At 35.1% G+C, this 18309-nt stretch overlaps 2 protein-coding genes across 2 annotated transcripts; both read left to right on the plus strand.

The window, feature by feature from the left end:
* Positions 1-565: 565 nt before the first annotated feature.
* MONOS_5301 (uncharacterized protein) lies at positions 566-8643 on the plus strand (the record flags this gene model as incomplete). Its single annotated transcript, XM_067875437.1, has 2 exons — positions 566-653; positions 706-8643. The coding sequence occupies 2 exons, from the start codon at positions 566-568 to the stop codon at positions 8304-8306; spliced, it is 7689 nt and encodes a 2562-aa protein (XP_067722620.1). The 3' UTR covers positions 8307-8643.
* Positions 8644-12221: 3578 nt separating this feature from the next.
* MONOS_13886 (uncharacterized protein) lies at positions 12222-13090 on the plus strand (the record flags this gene model as incomplete). Its single annotated transcript, XM_067866632.1, has 2 exons — positions 12222-12704; positions 12746-13090. 2 exons carry the CDS (start codon positions 12222-12224, stop codon positions 13088-13090), a joined length of 828 nt encoding a protein of 275 aa, XP_067722621.1.
* Positions 13091-18309: the final 5219 nt, after the last annotated feature.

The raw sequence follows: 18309 nt of genomic DNA on the forward strand, positions 1-18309 counted from the left end.
TTTCAAAGAGTAATTTTTGAGGGTATGTGCTTTGAAATAGAAGTTTCAACTTTTTGTTCCTTTATTGGGCTGATATTTCTGTTTGATGAGTTTCTTTTTTTATGTTCAATACAATCAATGCTGCAAACATGAAGAATTCAACGTTTTCTGAGAAACCAAAAATATTCAGAAATAATAATATTTTTTTGTTGATTCACAAGTGATGCAAGATTGGTTCTTATTTTATTTGTGATATATTGATTTGAGCATATTTCATATCCCCAGATTTTGCTTTTCTTTTTTATTATTGTTCATTTTTTTAAAACTTCATCCTTTTTATTTTTTATTTTTTGATGTGAAAAATTGTCATCTGCATCAGCAGATACCGATTCATGGCTGATCGTAACCTAAGGAATGGCGTTGCATTGAAAGTGCCTCGGATGTTTTTCACATGCTCTCAAAATGATTGCTGAAAGAAATCCTTTTTTCTTTCCAATTGTGTTGACAACCATAATTTATTTCTATTTGATCATCTGGAAAAAAATAAAAATTTTCAAATCAAAATTGATTATCATTCCATTCGAGAATGCATTTGTTCCTTTTTGCATGTTTGATTCTTGGAAAGGCATTTGAAGCACAAGATATCTCTGGAACAGCCACATTGGAGAACAAAGGTATTCTTTTGGATTTTTGTGTTTTTCACGAATTGTGTTTATTTCGGTCAAGGAAACTCAAACGATGCGCAATTTCAATCAAAAGTCGATGATGATTATTTGTTCCGGCAGAGTTCATTTTCAGGAGAGAAAACATTGCAACCAAGAATATCTACAGTGAATAACACATTTTTTGAATTCTTCAATTCGACAGTTGGACTGAAAAATGTGGCACTTGAACATTCTTCTTCACCTTTGATGCTTATCGCAGATAAATCAAGCGTGATGCTGGATTTGTGCATTTCCCACCAAAAGTCGGCATCTCCTTTTCACTTGCAAAGTGGGTCAATCAACATGGTGAATCTGAGTTTGACCCCCCAAATGAATGTCAGCCCTTCCAGTCTTGCTTTTTCATCTGATGATTCAAATTCTGCCATTTTGAGAAATTCCATCGTTGCAGATCTGGCTGTTTCAGCTTCAGATTATTTCCTATTGTGTGGAAAGAGCAAAAGTGAAGAGATTTCAAACTGCGACTTCAGAAACATGTCAATGAAATATACCTCAAATGGTGATTATATTGTGGAACATTCATGTTTTCGAAATTCAATGGATAACTGCCTTATTTATTCGTGCGTGAATGCCTTTGAAGGAGGGACTTCGAGTGGGTCATATTCTTCAGAGAAATTTGTCTGCAAAAACACATCAATAAATTTCGGGAAAAGAGAAATGAATGCACTTGAGAAAAAAGGACAAATGAATTTGACAGATAGCCAATCCTTTTCATTGTGTGAATGGACTGATTGCACAGCACCACAAGGAGGTGCTCTTTTTATTCACGACAATGCAAATGCAATCCTTTCTGTTGAGAACTCTTCCTTTTTGAGATGCAACGCTTCTTCAACAAGAGGCGGAGGAATATATGCATTGAATATCGCTGAATGCTTTGTACTACACACAACATTGACTCAATGTTCTGCAGCGGCAACCTCGGAATATGGTGGTGGAGGAATTATGGCAGAGAGTATTAACAAACAGTCAAAGGTTAATAATTGCTCCTTGCAAAATTGTTCTTCAGGTGATGATGGAGGAGCAGTATGCATTCGTCAAACAAAAACCTTGATCCAGAAAGAATGCATAATTAATACAATTTTTGACAACAGTCGTTGCAATGGATCAGCTCATGGTGCTGGAGGTGCAATAATGCATTGGATTCCGACGGATAAAGTTATTATTTCAAACTGCCTGTTTCGCAATTGCTATTCAATGTGCGGAGGAGGAGCTGTTGCACAGGTGATAAATGAGAAAAATAATGGAATATTACTTTACTATTGCTTTTTCCACAACAATACATGCGTTGCAGGGGGTCATGATATTGCTCTCCAAAATTCAACATTAAACAACATTGATTCCTCATGCTTTTCAACAAGGCAAACAGGAAACAGAGTGAGCACAAAATACAATTCAGTTGTTGATAAAAGCGAATGGCTTCGAAATGATTTCGGAAAAGTCAGATTTGTCTCCTCGGTGCAAACAGAACCCAATGCCATTGATACATATGCATGCGGACGGGATGAAAGCCATCCTTGCTGCACCATCAGCCGCTGTCTCACACAGCTGATTCCAGTATTTGTAACTGATATAGAGATACTCACAGGAACGATCACAGAAACCATGAATGTGGACTGCAACATCAATTCTTTCACAATATATGGCCAAAGCGATTTGAGTTCGACAATGCGGACAAATTTAGAGGCAGCTGGATTGTCTCTTTTTTCAGTCTCAACAGGAACGTTGACTGCTAGGGACTTTGTTCTTGTGCATGACTCGGCACATGCAAATAACAGAGATTCAAGGCTATTTGAGGTAAGTGGAACAGGAGAGATGCATATTAGCAGATTGAACATGTCAACAGGAAGTGGGCAAACTTCAGAAACAGCTTTTTCAACAGAACTGATAAACGTTCATGGTGGCATATTTCAAATGGAAAATGTGAACTGGGCAAAGACAATCTCAACAACCTCGTTGTTTTCACATTCTTCAGCAAATGAAATTTCATTGACTCTTTCAGAATGCACTTTTAATGAAATAGAAAGAACAACAAGCGGAGCATCTGTCATATCGTTTTCCAATGACAAGGCAAACATCGATCTGAATTCTTGTTCATTTTTTGGATGCGGAAGCACAAATTCAGAAAATGGAGGATCGATGATGCTGTGTGCAGGGAATGGAAATGAAGTGAAAGTGAATGATGGATCTTTTGATGGATGCTTTTGTTTAACATCCAATGGTCTTGGGGGAGGAATCCTTCTTCGATTATTGACTGAAAATCCAGATTTCTTGATTTCCTCTTCATTCGGAACAAACGCTGCCAAATGGGGAAATGATATCTTTGTAATTTCACCCAATCTGGAAGAAACTGCAAAGTCACAAAAAATCAAATGCGTTACGGCATCATCAAATACTGCTAACAAGGTGAGAGGATATGACAATGGAAACAACAGTGTTGCCATTCCTCTGTGCATCTATCTCCTTCCCACCCCAGAAGAAATATATGTGAATAACATCGAGGCATCCGATCACTCACATTGTGGAATAGTTCATTTCCCTTGTTTGACAATAAAGCACTCACTCACAAGACAATCAGGAACAAAGAAAGTTGTTGTGAGTGGAATGATTCAGATGAGCGATGAATTGGCATTTGGTGAACAGAAACATGAAATCAAAGGAAATGATGATCAAAGTGGTTGGACAGTCTCTGATTCAAGTGAAACATTCAATTCGGTGATGGTAACAACTTATGTTGAAACAGTCTTGTCAAAGCTCATCTTCTCTCTTCCTTCTTCTCTCTTTTCACACTCCACTTTCATTTCTTCTCCTTCATCATCAATGACTTTGTCTCAGTGTTCTCTTTCTTTTCAAAATCCATCATTAGAATTGACATTTCTGTTCTTGTCTGTTGAATCAGGAATTTTGACAATCGACAAATTCTCAGCTTTATCAATTGTCTTGAATGGAAATCCGTTGATCTCTTTGTCTGGAAGTTGCACAAGGGATGAATTGATGAACACCAAATGGTTGAACATGACAAACTGCCGTTTCACAGAAATTGAAAGAGCAGCTGGAAGTGGAGGCTGTATCAACATTGATAACATCGTTGATGAAAATACGAACACACAAATAAATATTGAAGAATGTTATTTTGATGAATGCTCTGTGCAGGCTGATGGAAGCAGAGGAGGAGCTATCAATGCTCAGTTGAAAGGGAAAATTCAAATGAATACTGTTTCATGCACATTCACAGGATGCACAGCACCAGCTGAAGAAGGGAAGATTGGATTTGGTGGGGGGATGGCATTGAAGCTGATTGATGATGGTTCTTCTTTTGTGATATCATCGCCCATTTTCGATGCAGACAAACCAAATACTGCGAAATATGGAAATGATCTTTTTGTTGAATCATTCAACTTGACAAAGAGCATCACAAATGACTCACTTCCGTTTGTATCTGAGAATCTGGATGATATTTCATTGAATTCAATGAGAGGCTTTGATGGAAGTGATACAACGAATGCTATTCCACTGGTATATTTTTGGAGAGCATTTGGTTCAGAGATATTTATTGGAGACATAGGAAGAGATACGGGAGCATGCGGATTCTCAGATTATCCTTGTCAATCAATTGATTATTCATTGGAGCGAATACTTGAAGGAAATGAAAGGAATATTAACATCATTGGAAAAGGAATTATTCAAAAATGTGTAGATCTCAGTGGAATATCAGTGAAATCGGATGATGAAGAAATGTGCTCTTTGGAATGTCTCTCATCACTTAAAGGAGCAGAAGGAGCAGGAATGAAGATTTCTGGAAGTACAAATTTCGAACTGATAAACTTTGTAGTTCCATCTTCATTCGCAAGCGGAGCTAAGACTTTGCTGCACGTTTGTTCAAGCAATGGATTGTTGACTGTGAAGGACTGTTCATTCACAAAAAATGAAGAAAGCGGAGAAGAAATAATCAGCTATGGGTTGATCAAGGCAGATGGAGGGACAGTTGTGTTGGAAGTTGTCTCAATGCAATCACTCTGCTTTTCACAGGATGTTATTTCTGTGTTTTCTTCAACAATGTTGAACATCAAAAATCTGACGATGAAGAATATTGAGCTGGATGGGGTAAGTGGATTGAGCATATCAAAGGGATCTGCTGGAGAGAAGAGAGGGAGCAATGAAGGAGAAAAAAACATTAATATTGAGTGGAGTTTGTTTGAAGAAGTTACCCAAGACACAACAGAAAACATCTCGATCATTCGAAATGCAAATGATGAGCCAATGAAAATGGTGATTCGAAACACAACGATGAAGAAGTGTGGAGGGTTGAAGTGTGGAAAGGGAGGAGGGATGTTTTATGTGTTGAATGAGGGAGGAAGTTTTGATTGCTCATTTTGCACGATTTCTGAATGCTTCTGCTCATCCACAGGAAGAGGTGGGTGGCTGTTTCTGGAATGCACCTCGACAGTAGATCAGCCTCTAAACTTTGTGCTGTCGAATATCACGTTCAGAGATAATTCTGCATTGAGAGGGAGGGATGTATATGTGAGATGCCACTCAATTGACACACAAATAGTTGATGAGCAATTCTTACTGGATTTCAGAGCACCGTTTGTGAAAGATCTGGCCTTATGGGGCTGCGCAACAGACTCGTTTTTAAATGAAGAAGATCTTCTGATGAGGGTTGTGAAATACCAGAGCGAGACGATATTTGTTTCTTCAGTTGCAGACAATCGCGCAGACAGCAAGCAATGTGGAGAGTTCAATGCACCATGTCAATCATTGGATACGGGAGTTCAGCATATAATTCCTTCAACATATTCTCAACTGCTGATCTCAGAAGAGACTATCATCAATGGAGAAAGCAGTGCTTTGAATGTGATCATACGCTCATTGCAATCTCCCTCAACTGCTTTAGTGTATCTGACTTCAACAATAACCAACGAGGGAAGTCTAATCACAACATCAGAGAAAGTTCGATTTGAAAGTTTGAAATTCAATTTTGATCAGTTATTTTCTTATTCAGGCAATTCAATTATTCATGAAACCAGCGGACAACTTTCTCTTTCATCTGTTGACTTTTCTTCGATTTTGGAATCAGAAAATATTGAATCTGTTGTTCTCAATTCAACATTGTTGAGCATCGAAAATGGAATTCTTCATGTTGACAACTGCTCAATATCAATGCTTTCATTCAAGAAGCCTTCATTTTTGCTGAATGGAGATGAGATAGATATTACAAATGTTAAACTGAAACAAATCGAATCAACAACAGATATATTTGAGATTGGAAAATGTGGAAGTGTTGTATTCAATGGAATATCTGCTGGTGGAGTGAAGTTGTCTGGAGGTTGTATCATTTCTATAAACGAAAAAACTTGGGAAACAATTACTCTTGTTGATTCATCATTCAATAACTGCTCAAGAAACTCAGAAGGAGCTTCTGTTTTCTCAGCATCTTCATCATCCGCTCATGCAGTTCTTTCCAATTGTTCGTGTTCCAACTGCGTTTCTCGCTCTGATAAAGGAAGCATTATGGAACTTGACAATATGACTGATGTTTCGATGCACATGTGTGAGCTTGAAGGAATTCTGACAAAAGAAAGTGAAAGAGAAAGAAATAATGATTTTAAAGAAATATGCGAATGGAATGGATCGCTTGTCCATTCAACGAATACATCAATGGTGATGAAGGATGCGACAATATTGAATTCTTCACAAGGTGGATTATCATTATCCGCTGGCGATGTGACGATTGAGAAAGGAGAGTTTTTAAACAACAATCCTTTCATAGAAAAATATCCCTCTCTTCGTCGAAACATCATTTGTTCAGATTCTGCTTCACTGACCATTTCCAGCTTGAAAGGTGGAGATGGACTGATGCTCAATTCTTCGTTTTGGATCTTGAATGATGGATGTTCTCTCAGTGGAATAGCAGGAGAAAGGCTATCGCCTTTCTTCATTCCCAGACTGGAAGATGTTTCTGTGAATGAAAATGGAAGCAACATTTTTATCAAATTCAAGGGATCTCTTTTTGTGCCATGTGACTTGTCATTCAGATTGATATTCAAAACAGGAGATGTGGAGTTGGTTGAGACCTATCCTTTTGAGGAAGACAGTTTTGTTTCAGAAGCAGAAGTGATTGGAAGAGTTCCATCAGAAAATATTTCAACGATTGCAGACGAAACAGAGGTGTCTGTGATGATTTTGTTTGAAAAGTCATTGGTTTCCACTTCTGCACAGATACTGAAGAACAAAACAGAACCAAAGGTCAAAGGAGATGAAATAATTGTTGAAGGAGGAAAAGAAGGGAAATCTTATTGGTTGTTGATTGTGATAATTATGGCAGTCATTCTTTTGATTGTTCTCATAGGATTTGTGATTTTTGTTGCTCGGTGGAGGAGGGCGAAGAATGAAGCGAAAAAATACAAGGAGATTGTGAATGACAACATCAGAAAGGATCCGAAGGCGTTTGAGATGGTGACGATGGAGATGTCACCAGAGGAGCAGTGGAGGAGAGCAGAAAGAGAGGCAGAGAAGAAAAATGAAGAGAGGATGAAGAAGAGAATAAATGGAAAGGAGATGGTGCATTCAGAATCTGAAGAGTATTTGCTGGCTGAGAGTGACTCAACAGAATACATTTTGGGGAGGGACTCCGATAAGATTCCTCAATGGATGTTGGAGAAAGTGGATGAGAAGGAGGAAGAAGAGATAAGGAAGAGAACTCCATCACCATCCATTTCATCCACCTCGACAACTGATTCAGATTCAACATTTGTTCGAGGGGAGGATCTGTGCCCGACCACCTCATCGATGTCGAATCTTGTGGATGCAATGGCCTGCTCATCACCTCATGAGAAGCTGATTGTGGATCTGCGGGATTCGCTGTTCATGTTGCTGCATGGAAGGAATGAGAAGAAGGAGATGGCGATAGGCACTCTTCAGGAGAGGGAGCAGACAGCTGCCCAGATCCTGTTCTGGGTGGCTAATCTGGCACTCCACTCGTTTGATGAAATGGAAAATCCTCTTCAGTCACTTGCCAATCTGAGTCCTCACATAGTTTTGTTCTCCGAACACATGGTGATTTGTATTGTGATGCACTCTGACTTGTTGTCAGATGATGATTCAGACTCATCATCCATTTCATCATCAACAGTTGCGACATCTGCAAGTGATAACGATGAAAGTGACTCTCCACCCTCATCAGCATTTGAGGATGAAGATAGCTTCAAAAAAGAGTGCATGAGGTGGAAGGCGCCTGAGCTGCTGATCAACAAGAAGATGGGAGCAACAAAAGAATCTGTTGCTTTTTCGATTGGGATGATGCTGTGGGAGTGTTTGACACTGGAGATTCCATTTGGAGAGTATGAGGCAGAAGTGGCAGGGCAGAAGATTGTGAACGGAGAAAGGCCAAACTTGGGCAAAGTTGAGGGATCTCGTTTGAAATCGATGGCGAAACAGTGTTTGTCATCGAATGTTGGGGATAGACTGTCACTTGCGAATATGAAGCGTATCCTTGTGGAATTGTTTCCTGAAGGCGCAGCAGTCCTGACGATGACTGATGCAATTGGTATTGAGGCAGAATCAGAAAACGAGAGCAGAGGGTTTGAGTACACAAGTGTGTTTTGAAGACAAAGAATACTAAACATATGGAAAGTGATCATCCTGTGCTGAACAGACAGAACAAAGGAGAGAATATTGAAACAAGAAAGTGAAGGAAGCACTGTTCTCAAGAAATTAAAGACTTATGAATTTGAAGCCCATTAATTGTGTCATCAGCCTGCACTTATTATTCAATATATTTTTTTTGGAAACACTTACAATATTCATTCACTTGTTTTTCTACTTCTTCTTGTAATGTCATAGCACATCAAATTTTTTGTTTGTGCGTCAATGTTAATGTTTTCTGAGACGCTCTCCCCAGAAGAACGCCAGAAATGTTAATCAAGAAAGAGAATGCATGATCACTTTTTAAAGATAAATAAAAGTTAATAAAAGCGGAACATTTTGTCGATCTGGAGTATTTGATAGAATTTTTGCTTTTTAAACAGAAAAAATTCTATTCAATGCCAATGGAGAAATTGATATGACCGCTCGAATAAAGCAAAACCTCTGATATCAACTTTTTGAATATTTATCAAATATTGCATTACACCAAAAATAATTCTAATTCGAAAAAAAATAATTCAAATTCGAAAAAGAATAATTCAATTTCGTAATTAATATTTCAATTTCGAAAATTAATAATTCGAATTCGGAATTAATATTTCAATTTCGAAAAAAAATAATTCAAATTCGTAATTAATAATTCGAAATCGAAAAAAAATAATTCAAATTCGAAAAAGAATAATTCAATTTCGTAATTAATATTTCAATTTCGAAAATTAATAATTCGAATTCGGAATTAATATTTCAATTTCGAAAAAAAATAATTCAAATTCGTAATTAATAATTCGAAATCGAAAAAAAATAATTCGATTTCGGAATTAATAATTCAAAATCGAAAATTAATAATTCGAATTCGGAAATTAATAATTCAATTTCGAAATTCATTAATTCGATTTCGAAAAAGAATAATTCAATTTCGAAACGACAATTTTTTTGATTTGTGGAATTATTAACTTACGTTTTGCTGTCAAAATACTCTTTATTTTTATCTCGTGAGGACACTTTGTTTATGAATATTTAAAAAATTATGTATTTTCTTCAAATAATTTTCATTCATTTTGAATGAAGATTTATAGATATCGCATAAAATACCGGACATCGCACAAAATACCGGAAAAGAACAATTTCACAATGACCACCAGAGATATTATTCTGTTTTTTTTTCATTAAATGTCTTATTAATTCAAATTCGTTTGCCATTCAAAACTTTCAAAATAGATTCATTTGTGCTCAGAAAAAATGAACGATTGAAATTTCGGAAAAACTCAAAATCCAATTTCTCCGAAATTTCAATCATTCATTTTTTCTGAGCACAAATGAAGCTATTTTGAAAGTTTTGTATATCAAATGAGTTAGCATTGTTAAGATATACTTTGAGGAAAATTGTCAGAATTATTCCTCTTGCAGTTATTGTGAAATCGATCCTGTCCGGTATTTTGTAAGATATCTGTATTGACTGAAGTTAATTTGAAAATGAAAGAAACACATTTTCATGTTTAAAACCGATATTATTCAAAAATTTGCCAATGAAACAATCACATTATTGTAAAAAAATAATTCAACAATCGTGAATAATTTTTGTTAAATTTTATTTGGTTATTCAATAGAATGAATTTTTATTAAATTATTATAATTTGAGTGATGATTTTCGAAAATGAAAAAAAATTTTAAAAAAATTGATTTATTGATTGTTGCTAAACCTCGGCGTCACCCTGAAAAACAGAATCATTCGTCAGTCGCTTCGTCACTCGGTTTTTTTTTTTTTTTTTTTTTTTTTTTTTTTTTTTTTTTTTTTAAATTTTAAAAATATTTATTAGATTATATTTTATGCAATCGATTATTGTTTTTGATAATGTTTTAAAAAATGAAAAAAATTTTTAAATGAACCCATTCTAAAGTTTAAAAAATTTGTTGTATGGTATCTAAAAATGGAAAACATCAAATTCTCTTATTTTTTGATAGGGCTAATAAGGAATGCTGCACACATCAATAATAAATATGAAAATTATGTTCTAACATTCTGGATTCCTACGGGAACAGAAACATTTTTAAAAGATCAGTATAGTGGAAAAACATGATGTCATTATTCATAATCTAAGAAAAATAGAAGTTGAAACTTTCGCAAGTTTGATCAAGAATTAATAATCTCTTTATCTATCCATTTTTGTTACATTTTATTGTTTTGCTTTTGTTGTTTGATATCTTTCATTTTCTGCTTTCAAACATATCTTCAATGCACTGTTCACTGCTTTTTTCAACTTTTTTTCTTTTTATTTCATCGCAACTATAATTCAGCAGTTAACAGAATACAATAATTGTGAAAATTGATTTCACAATTTTGTTTTTATACATTATCATCTTATTTCAGTTCTTTACCTCTCAGTTCTCTGACTGCTGTGATTTTTCATTCATTGTATTTCTGCCTTTCAGAACGAAATTCATTCATGTTGCATCAACTCATGCTTAGCCTTTTCCCCATCGAATTATTCGTCTTCTGCGGTTAGCGACTTTTTTTTGCCAGGGCGGTGGCATTGCTTTGAAAAGGAAGCACTCAGCACCTTCGTGAAATGCGTCTTTGATGCAACCATGGTCTCTTCAGCTGTAGCAACATTCACAGCAGAGCATCAACAGCAAGGCAACCACTGAAGATCATTGCACTTTAATCTCCGCATCACACACACGCATAAATGAATGGCTTCACTTTCTTCTTCAACCCAAATTCAGAATCTCATTCTTCTTTCTGTGCTCTTCATCCTCTTCGATCTTCGTCAAACAAGCAAAAGAATTTCAATTGGAATTTCTGCTCTTCTTTAACTTCCTTGTCTCCCTTCTTTTCATTTTCTTTGTTATTGTTGTTATTATTGTTTTCTTTTTTTCAAAAAATCAAATTTGATTCAATTTTTGTTGGGAAATCCTCGATATTTGATTTTAAAATTGAGAAATTTCCTTTCATCTTTTCCATTTTTTTAAGTTTTTTTGTCAATTGTGTTTTTTGTTAATTATAGAAATGTCATTTGCTTCCTTATGCATTTTTTTGTTAAATGAAATCAAGTTGAACCAAATTTTCAAATAGATGAAATGATTTGATAGAAATTCAAAAAAAGAAGGATAAATGAAATATTGAACATTTTTGAACATTGACAGTTATCAAGGAATTGAAAAAAACATTATCTTTTCATTTTTTGCAACAAAATTAAATTTGTTGTTTTATGAATGTGCGTTAACATTTCCATTTTTTCAAAAACATATATTGAATGAAAATTTCTAACTTTTTTTAAAGTCATCTTTTTTTGTTCATTAAAAGCACCAGTATTTAAAATATTTGCTTTCTCAATGAACACTGAGGCTTCCTTTTCATTTGCATCTTACCTTTTGCATAATCCCTTTTAGATAATAAATAATGATTATGATGTTTTTTTTTATTTTTATATATGAGGAACTTAGCGCGTTCGACTCTTTTGAAAAAGTCATTTGTTCCAACATACACATCATTTTATTCCTGGCTGGGAGTTATTCCTCCTTGTTGTGCCGATTAATCCATGTCAATTTACAGATACTTTGATTTTCAACTTATCGAGAACAAATCTTCCAAATTTTGATCGGTTTTGAAAAAGATAAAACAAGCATATTTCAAAATTTAGCGAGAGTGAGAAGAAAAGCGGTGCAGATGCATTTTTCACTGCGATACAAACGGCTGGAGTGGATCCTTCATTCTGTCGAACAACCGAAGAGAAGTTCAATTTGGCCATCACGAAGCTCAACCGGTTCTTCGAATTGTGAAATCTCGATCTCATCTACAGCAACGGCATTGAATTCGGGCGAGCCACCGCACACTTTGCGAAAGAGGGCACAGAAGATGATTTTCCGAAGCAGGATATGATTGCGCTGGCAGAGCCGTGGATAGAAGGCTTCGGGTGGTTGGTGTCTGACAGGGCAGCGGTGTTCTTTGCGAAGTGGGAAGATGGAAGCATTTTGGACGAGGTGCCTCCTCCGACTGTGAAGCGGGTGTTTGCGATACTGCAGACAGAGACGCTTTTCCCGGCGAAGAAGAACTTTATGCTGGGTGCACTTTTATACTGCTATCCCTCCTTGTTGAAGGAGAACAGCAGCCTTTTTGGCACGGCAGAGGGAAAGGAAAACAGAACATCCACAATCAACTCTGTTGCACGGCATGTGACAAAGGAGTGGAGACAAGCAAATGTACAGACAAATAATGTCAAAGAGAAGAAAGGCAAAGAGAAAGAGAAAAAGAATGAGAAAGAAGAAGACAAAGAAGAAAACAAAGAAGATCTCAAAGACGCAGCAGCCGGAGACACAGAGCTATCAGATGTGGAGCTGCTTCAGGCAGAACTGCAGCTGGTGTGTGAGGACATTGAAGAGAATGCATTCAACTATTTTAGCTCTGCCTGGTTGAAATACTGGCTGGCGAATATGTTTACACAAAGCAGCTGTTTGAGGAGCTGATGTGCCTGTCGCTCAGAGAGGAAGGAGCAGCTGTGTGGCAAAGGGGAAACAAGAGAGAAGGAGATGGAGGGAAAGAAGAAAAAGAAGAGGAAGAAGACGAAGACGACGACGAGGACGACGAAGAAGAAGATGAAGAAGAAAAAGAAGACAAAGAAAAAGAAGAAAAAGAAAAAGAAGAAAAAGACAAAGAAGAAAAAGACAAAGAAGAAGACGAAGAAGACGAAGAAGAAGAAGAAAAAGAAGGTGAAGAAGAAGAAGAAGAAGAAGGTGAAGAAGGCTGAGTGAGAAGAAAAGGGAAATGACAAAGAATGTCATCGAGTAGAAACGAAGTGAACATCAAAATATGAACGGAAATAACAATCAACAGCAGACAGAACGAGAATGAAGGTTAGTTAGCATCTTTAACTTTTTCAACTTCTTTTCCTTCTCCTGCTCTCTACAATTTGAATTCACCGTGGGGTTTCCGTTCGTGCGGATTGTCTGCGGAGCAGGTGCTAGTGCAGATGACGTGTGAGGCGCATCGTGCAGCGATAGCGTTTCTAGCAGATGAAATGAGGAGAGAAGCTCGTGAAATGAAGAAGGAGATGGAGAAGATGTCGATGAAGAAGAAGAAATAGAAATAGAAATAGAAAGATACGAAGAATACTTCAATAGATGAGTTGAGAATAGAATCAAAAAAAGAGGAGAGAAGTGGAAAAGTTGATGAGAACAGTGAAATTTAAGATTGATTCGTATGTTTTAAATGCGTTGTATCTGTTTGAGATTCCAAGCTCTTTTCATTCCAATCCAAAGACACAGCTCCATAAGAAGTCTCTATTTGGAGACAAAGTCTATTTGATTATTGTTGGCATCACCTCGGACACTGCTAACGGAGAATGGAAAATAAATCATAACAACAATATGAAGAAGCCGAATTCCACTTCAGAAAGAACAATCATGGCTTCTTCTTCTTCTTCTTCTTCTTCTAATCTTCAAACGAAAATTATAAATAGTATATTCTTCTAATTTCATCTTCAAATCTTGTTTGGATAAACAGATACCTCTTAGTAATTTTTCCGCTATTATGCAACTTCAAAACTCCCACTTCTATTTATCCTTCATTGTGCATTGCACTCCCATTACACAATCATATCCCGCACAACTTTTATTACTATGTTTTCTTCTTCGTGCTTGTCTTTTCTAAAGCTTCATTCCCACTTAAATCTAACTCAATAAACAATCTCTTCTTCGTTCGCTCTGTCCACGTCTGTGACTTCTCATAAATCAAAAGTTAAATCCTCGCTGACATTCCGCTATATGATCAGAAAGAAGATGCGCTTGCACTTTTTTAATGCGAGTTGTTCTTCATCTGCGTCCGACTTTTCTTCCCACTCTTATAAATACAGAGCAGAGAAATGAATTTCTGTTCCTTGAAGCAAAGATAACTCGATCGGTGAACTTATCTTAAAGAATTCAACTGTCGCTGCACGGATGATAATGGAGATGGACCTGTTGGAACGAGAAGAAGGAAGTGAAAGCGCAAAGAGTGAAGTAGCTGATGCATCAGAAACTATTTGCGCAGAAATGCTCAAAGATAGAAGAATGAATGAATGTTTCAATTATGGTAATAAAATATGAGAAGATATATGTTTATTAGCATGTTAATGATAAACCTGAAATGAAAATGAAAAGAACAAGGAGTTAAATATATAATTAAATATGCAACAAGCAGTTCAAAGTGTCAATTGACAAACTCTGACGTCTTTCTCCCACAATTCTTCGAGCCCTGGAAAATAATCTTTCACAAAAACATTCGCTACAAGGAGATTGGATTAGGCTGTATGCAAATGATGAGTAGATTTTGTGAATATCGCTTTTTCGAAACATATTGGAATAATAAATGAATGAATCATCTTCAATCACACATTTTTCAGTTTCCTTTTTTTCCAAAGATCTCTGAAACAACAGCAAACAACCTTCCATTATTTCTCCTTTTTCTTGACCAATAAAACTTTGAAAAGTCTCCCTAAAGCTGCAGACCATCCTCCCATGCCAATCTCCAAACGCTGCATCAAAAATATCGAGCATCGTTTTCTCTTCCAGTTCGAAATTATGTGAATGGATTCTTTTCACTAATCCAAATGTTCCAAGGCACATTACATCATCATTTTCAACATATTCCTCCTCCAGTTCATGTAAATCATCATTTGTTGAGCAACAACATTCTTCCTCCTCATCCATAATATTGACACTCTTCTGTTGTTCATCAAAATTTGTCTTCTTTTCTTCTTTGGAATGATATGTATTATCCGTAGGATTTCTTTCTTCAAAATCTTCCATATATTCATCGTCAATTGCTTCGTTTTCTGCACATAATAATCCGAACAAATCTTCATCATACTCTTCGTCTGATTCGTCCGCGCTGCTTTCCATCTCCACTGATAGTGAGCTTGTTCGAAGAGTTTCAATGTATTTCAATAAATCTATTAAAACATTATTTGAGCTTTTTTGGAAATTTTGTTGATCACAAACAAAAGGAATCAAACCAAATTCATCATTCATTGTGTAAATATTTTTTTGTTTGCATAGTCTTTCTTTTTGGATATTATGCATTGTTTCGCTAAAAGCAGTAGCAGACAACAAAGAAACTGAAGATTGCATTGAAGCTGGAGAAATTGAGCCGGATAAATCGTTTGTGGATGAGCTCTGGATGTGTTCCTCCAAAATGCTTGCACTTGCACATGCTGATGTGGCAGAAGAAGAAAAACTCGATGATAATTGATATTCAGCAGAAGGAGAAGATTCTAAAATAGAAAATCAATGAAAAACAAATATATCTAAAGAAATACCTCCTTTTTCTTGTGCTTTTTTTCCCTTCATAGTTTTCGCAACTCTTGGATCCAAAATAAAACAGCTGTTTCGAAAGTTTGCGGCTCCTTCTGGCTTTAAAACATATGATAAAGCGTACAAACTTCCTCGATTATCTGCAAGCGTGTAGTTGAATAATAAAACAAGAATATCTGTCAAAGCGTTATGCCAATTCTGTTCATGAAATAAATTTGTTGAAAAGAGAGAATAATAAACTGTGAATGCAGAAATCAAATCCGGAAAAACATCACTCAGTTTTGATTCATTTTTTTCAAACGATAAATGAAGGATTTGAAGCGGAAATAAGAGAATTTCCGTTAAAGCAATTGATAGTAGTTCTTCATTATTCAACAGATCTAACTGTTTAATTGTGTTTGCGTGCATTCGAACAAATGAACATATTTGATACAAAGCAAGCCACCGTGTGCTAACAAATGTTGGGCATCTTTTATGAAGTTTTTTTTGGTTGGAAGATAAATGGGCTTCTTGACAAAAATGCAACAGAATGTTTTTAACTTTCGATAGTGTTGAATTTTCTGAAAATGAATGAACAATAACAAGATTTACTAGATGATTGAGACAATATATGACAATTGGTTTTGGTTCATTTTCCATGATGGATTTAACCAATGGATTTTTATGATCATGACTTGAGAGTTTGTTCAATGCTATCATTTGTGATTTCAGTCCATCTACACAAAAGCCTCGAACCACTGCTCCAACGGAATGAAGATCAACAATTATTGAACTGCATAAATTGTAGAAATCATCTTGTGTTTGACATCCATTGAATAATTTCCAAAATAATGGAATTGATTTTGGAAATAATGGAACAATTCCGATTGCCATGTATTTTTTCCCTCCAATAATAGCACCGTCCATTATAACACAAACAGGTTGATTTGCCACAGATTCATACAGCCTTCTCATTTGCGAGACTTCTTGCTTTTTTTAGCATTGTGGCGATTTTCTTTTCACTTAGAACCGGAAAAATGTCTTCTCTTTTCAATTCAGGGTTTGATTGTGAAGCATGAATGAGAGAAGTAATGAAATTATTTAATTCCTTAGAGGCAGCTGAAAGAAATGAAATATTGCACTGCTTGATAACCTTGAGGAAATCGTTGAGTAACTCTAATTTTGCGTTGTTTGCAGATCGAGAAATTGATGCAATCACTCTTGTTTCTGAATTGATTGAATGGTTTGAATAAGAGAAAAAATCAAGAATTGAAGAAGATTGATAAATAGGACAAATATGACTATATATAAGTTTCGAATCTTTTCTTCCAGTTGCAGCACAGTTTTGTCCATTTTTGGAATTTGGACAAATGAAAAGCCGATGTACTCCTTTTGCCGAAGAGATGTACACTGATTTTGGAGAGAATGAAATGAAAAGTTTTCCATTAACCTGTTCAAATTTCAGTTTCGTCATATACATATTCTTATCTGTTGGATGCTGATAATCTTATAAAAAATTTGGTATTTATAAATAAAGTTAATAAACAAAATGAAAGTTAAATCAAACATTGTGAAAATACAAATTCATTCACTCTTTTAAGTTTTATAAATTCGCACTTTGCTTTATGTAAATCAATCATAGTGTTTCTGAATAATAAATCCTAATAAAAAGACATTTCAAAAGAGATCAAGAGATCAAAACCATCCAAAAAATGTTTAATGAGGCAAACTGTGTCTGGATCTTTGATTGACCGAACTAATTCTGTCAAGCATTCATTTTCATCAATTTGGTTTTGCAACATTATTCAAGAACAGTTAGTTACCAAAATGACAAGTCACTTAAAAATGACGTCAGTGACGGGAAGTGCCAAAATTATCAAAAAATGACAAATGATCAAAAAAAGTGACGATCAAAAAAGTCCGTATCTGAAAAAATTAATCAACTTTTCCATAACGAAAATTTTTCAAAAGTTAATTGTTGAAAATTAATTTGTCAGCCAATAACAGAAATATTGTTATGAGACTGATAATATTTCAACATATAAAAAATGAATTATTCTCCAAAATAAATAATAATTCTCGCTCAAAAAAAAAGTGACATATTAAATTCAGATTTGTCTGTCACTTCTCAAAAAAATGCTCGTCATTGGCGGGGTGACGAGGAGGTCTAATTGTTGCAATTAAAAAAACAGTTTTTTATGAACAATAAAATTTGATTGGTTAAAAAATAACTTGAACTTTTCTGAAATCCATTCTCGAGAAAATTTTATAATTTCAGTTAATAATGAATTTCGAAATTGAAATAATCATTTTCGAAATTGAATTATTCTTTTTCGAAATCGAATTAATGAATTTCGAAATTGAATTATTAATTTCCGAATTCGAATTATTAATTTTCGATTTTGAATTATTAATTCCGAAATCGAATTATTTTTTTTCGATTTCGAATTATTAATTACGAATTTGAATTATTTTTTTTCGATTTCGAATTATTAATTACGAATTTGAATTATTTTTTTTCGAAATTGAAATATTAATTCCGAATTCGAATTATTAATTTTCGAAATTGAAATATTAATTACGAAATTGAATTATTCTTTTTCGAATTTGAATTATTTTTGGTGTATGTGATGGATTAAAAAGTTATTCTGATTTCGTGAACAAATTTTTTCATTGAAAGATTTAAAGAAAAGTCGTG

This window comes from Monocercomonoides exilis (assembly GCF_001643675.1).
Source record: "Monocercomonoides exilis strain PA203 chromosome Unknown scaffold41-876177, whole genome shotgun sequence".
Lineage (NCBI taxonomy): Eukaryota > Preaxostyla > Oxymonadida > Polymastigidae > Monocercomonoides > Monocercomonoides exilis.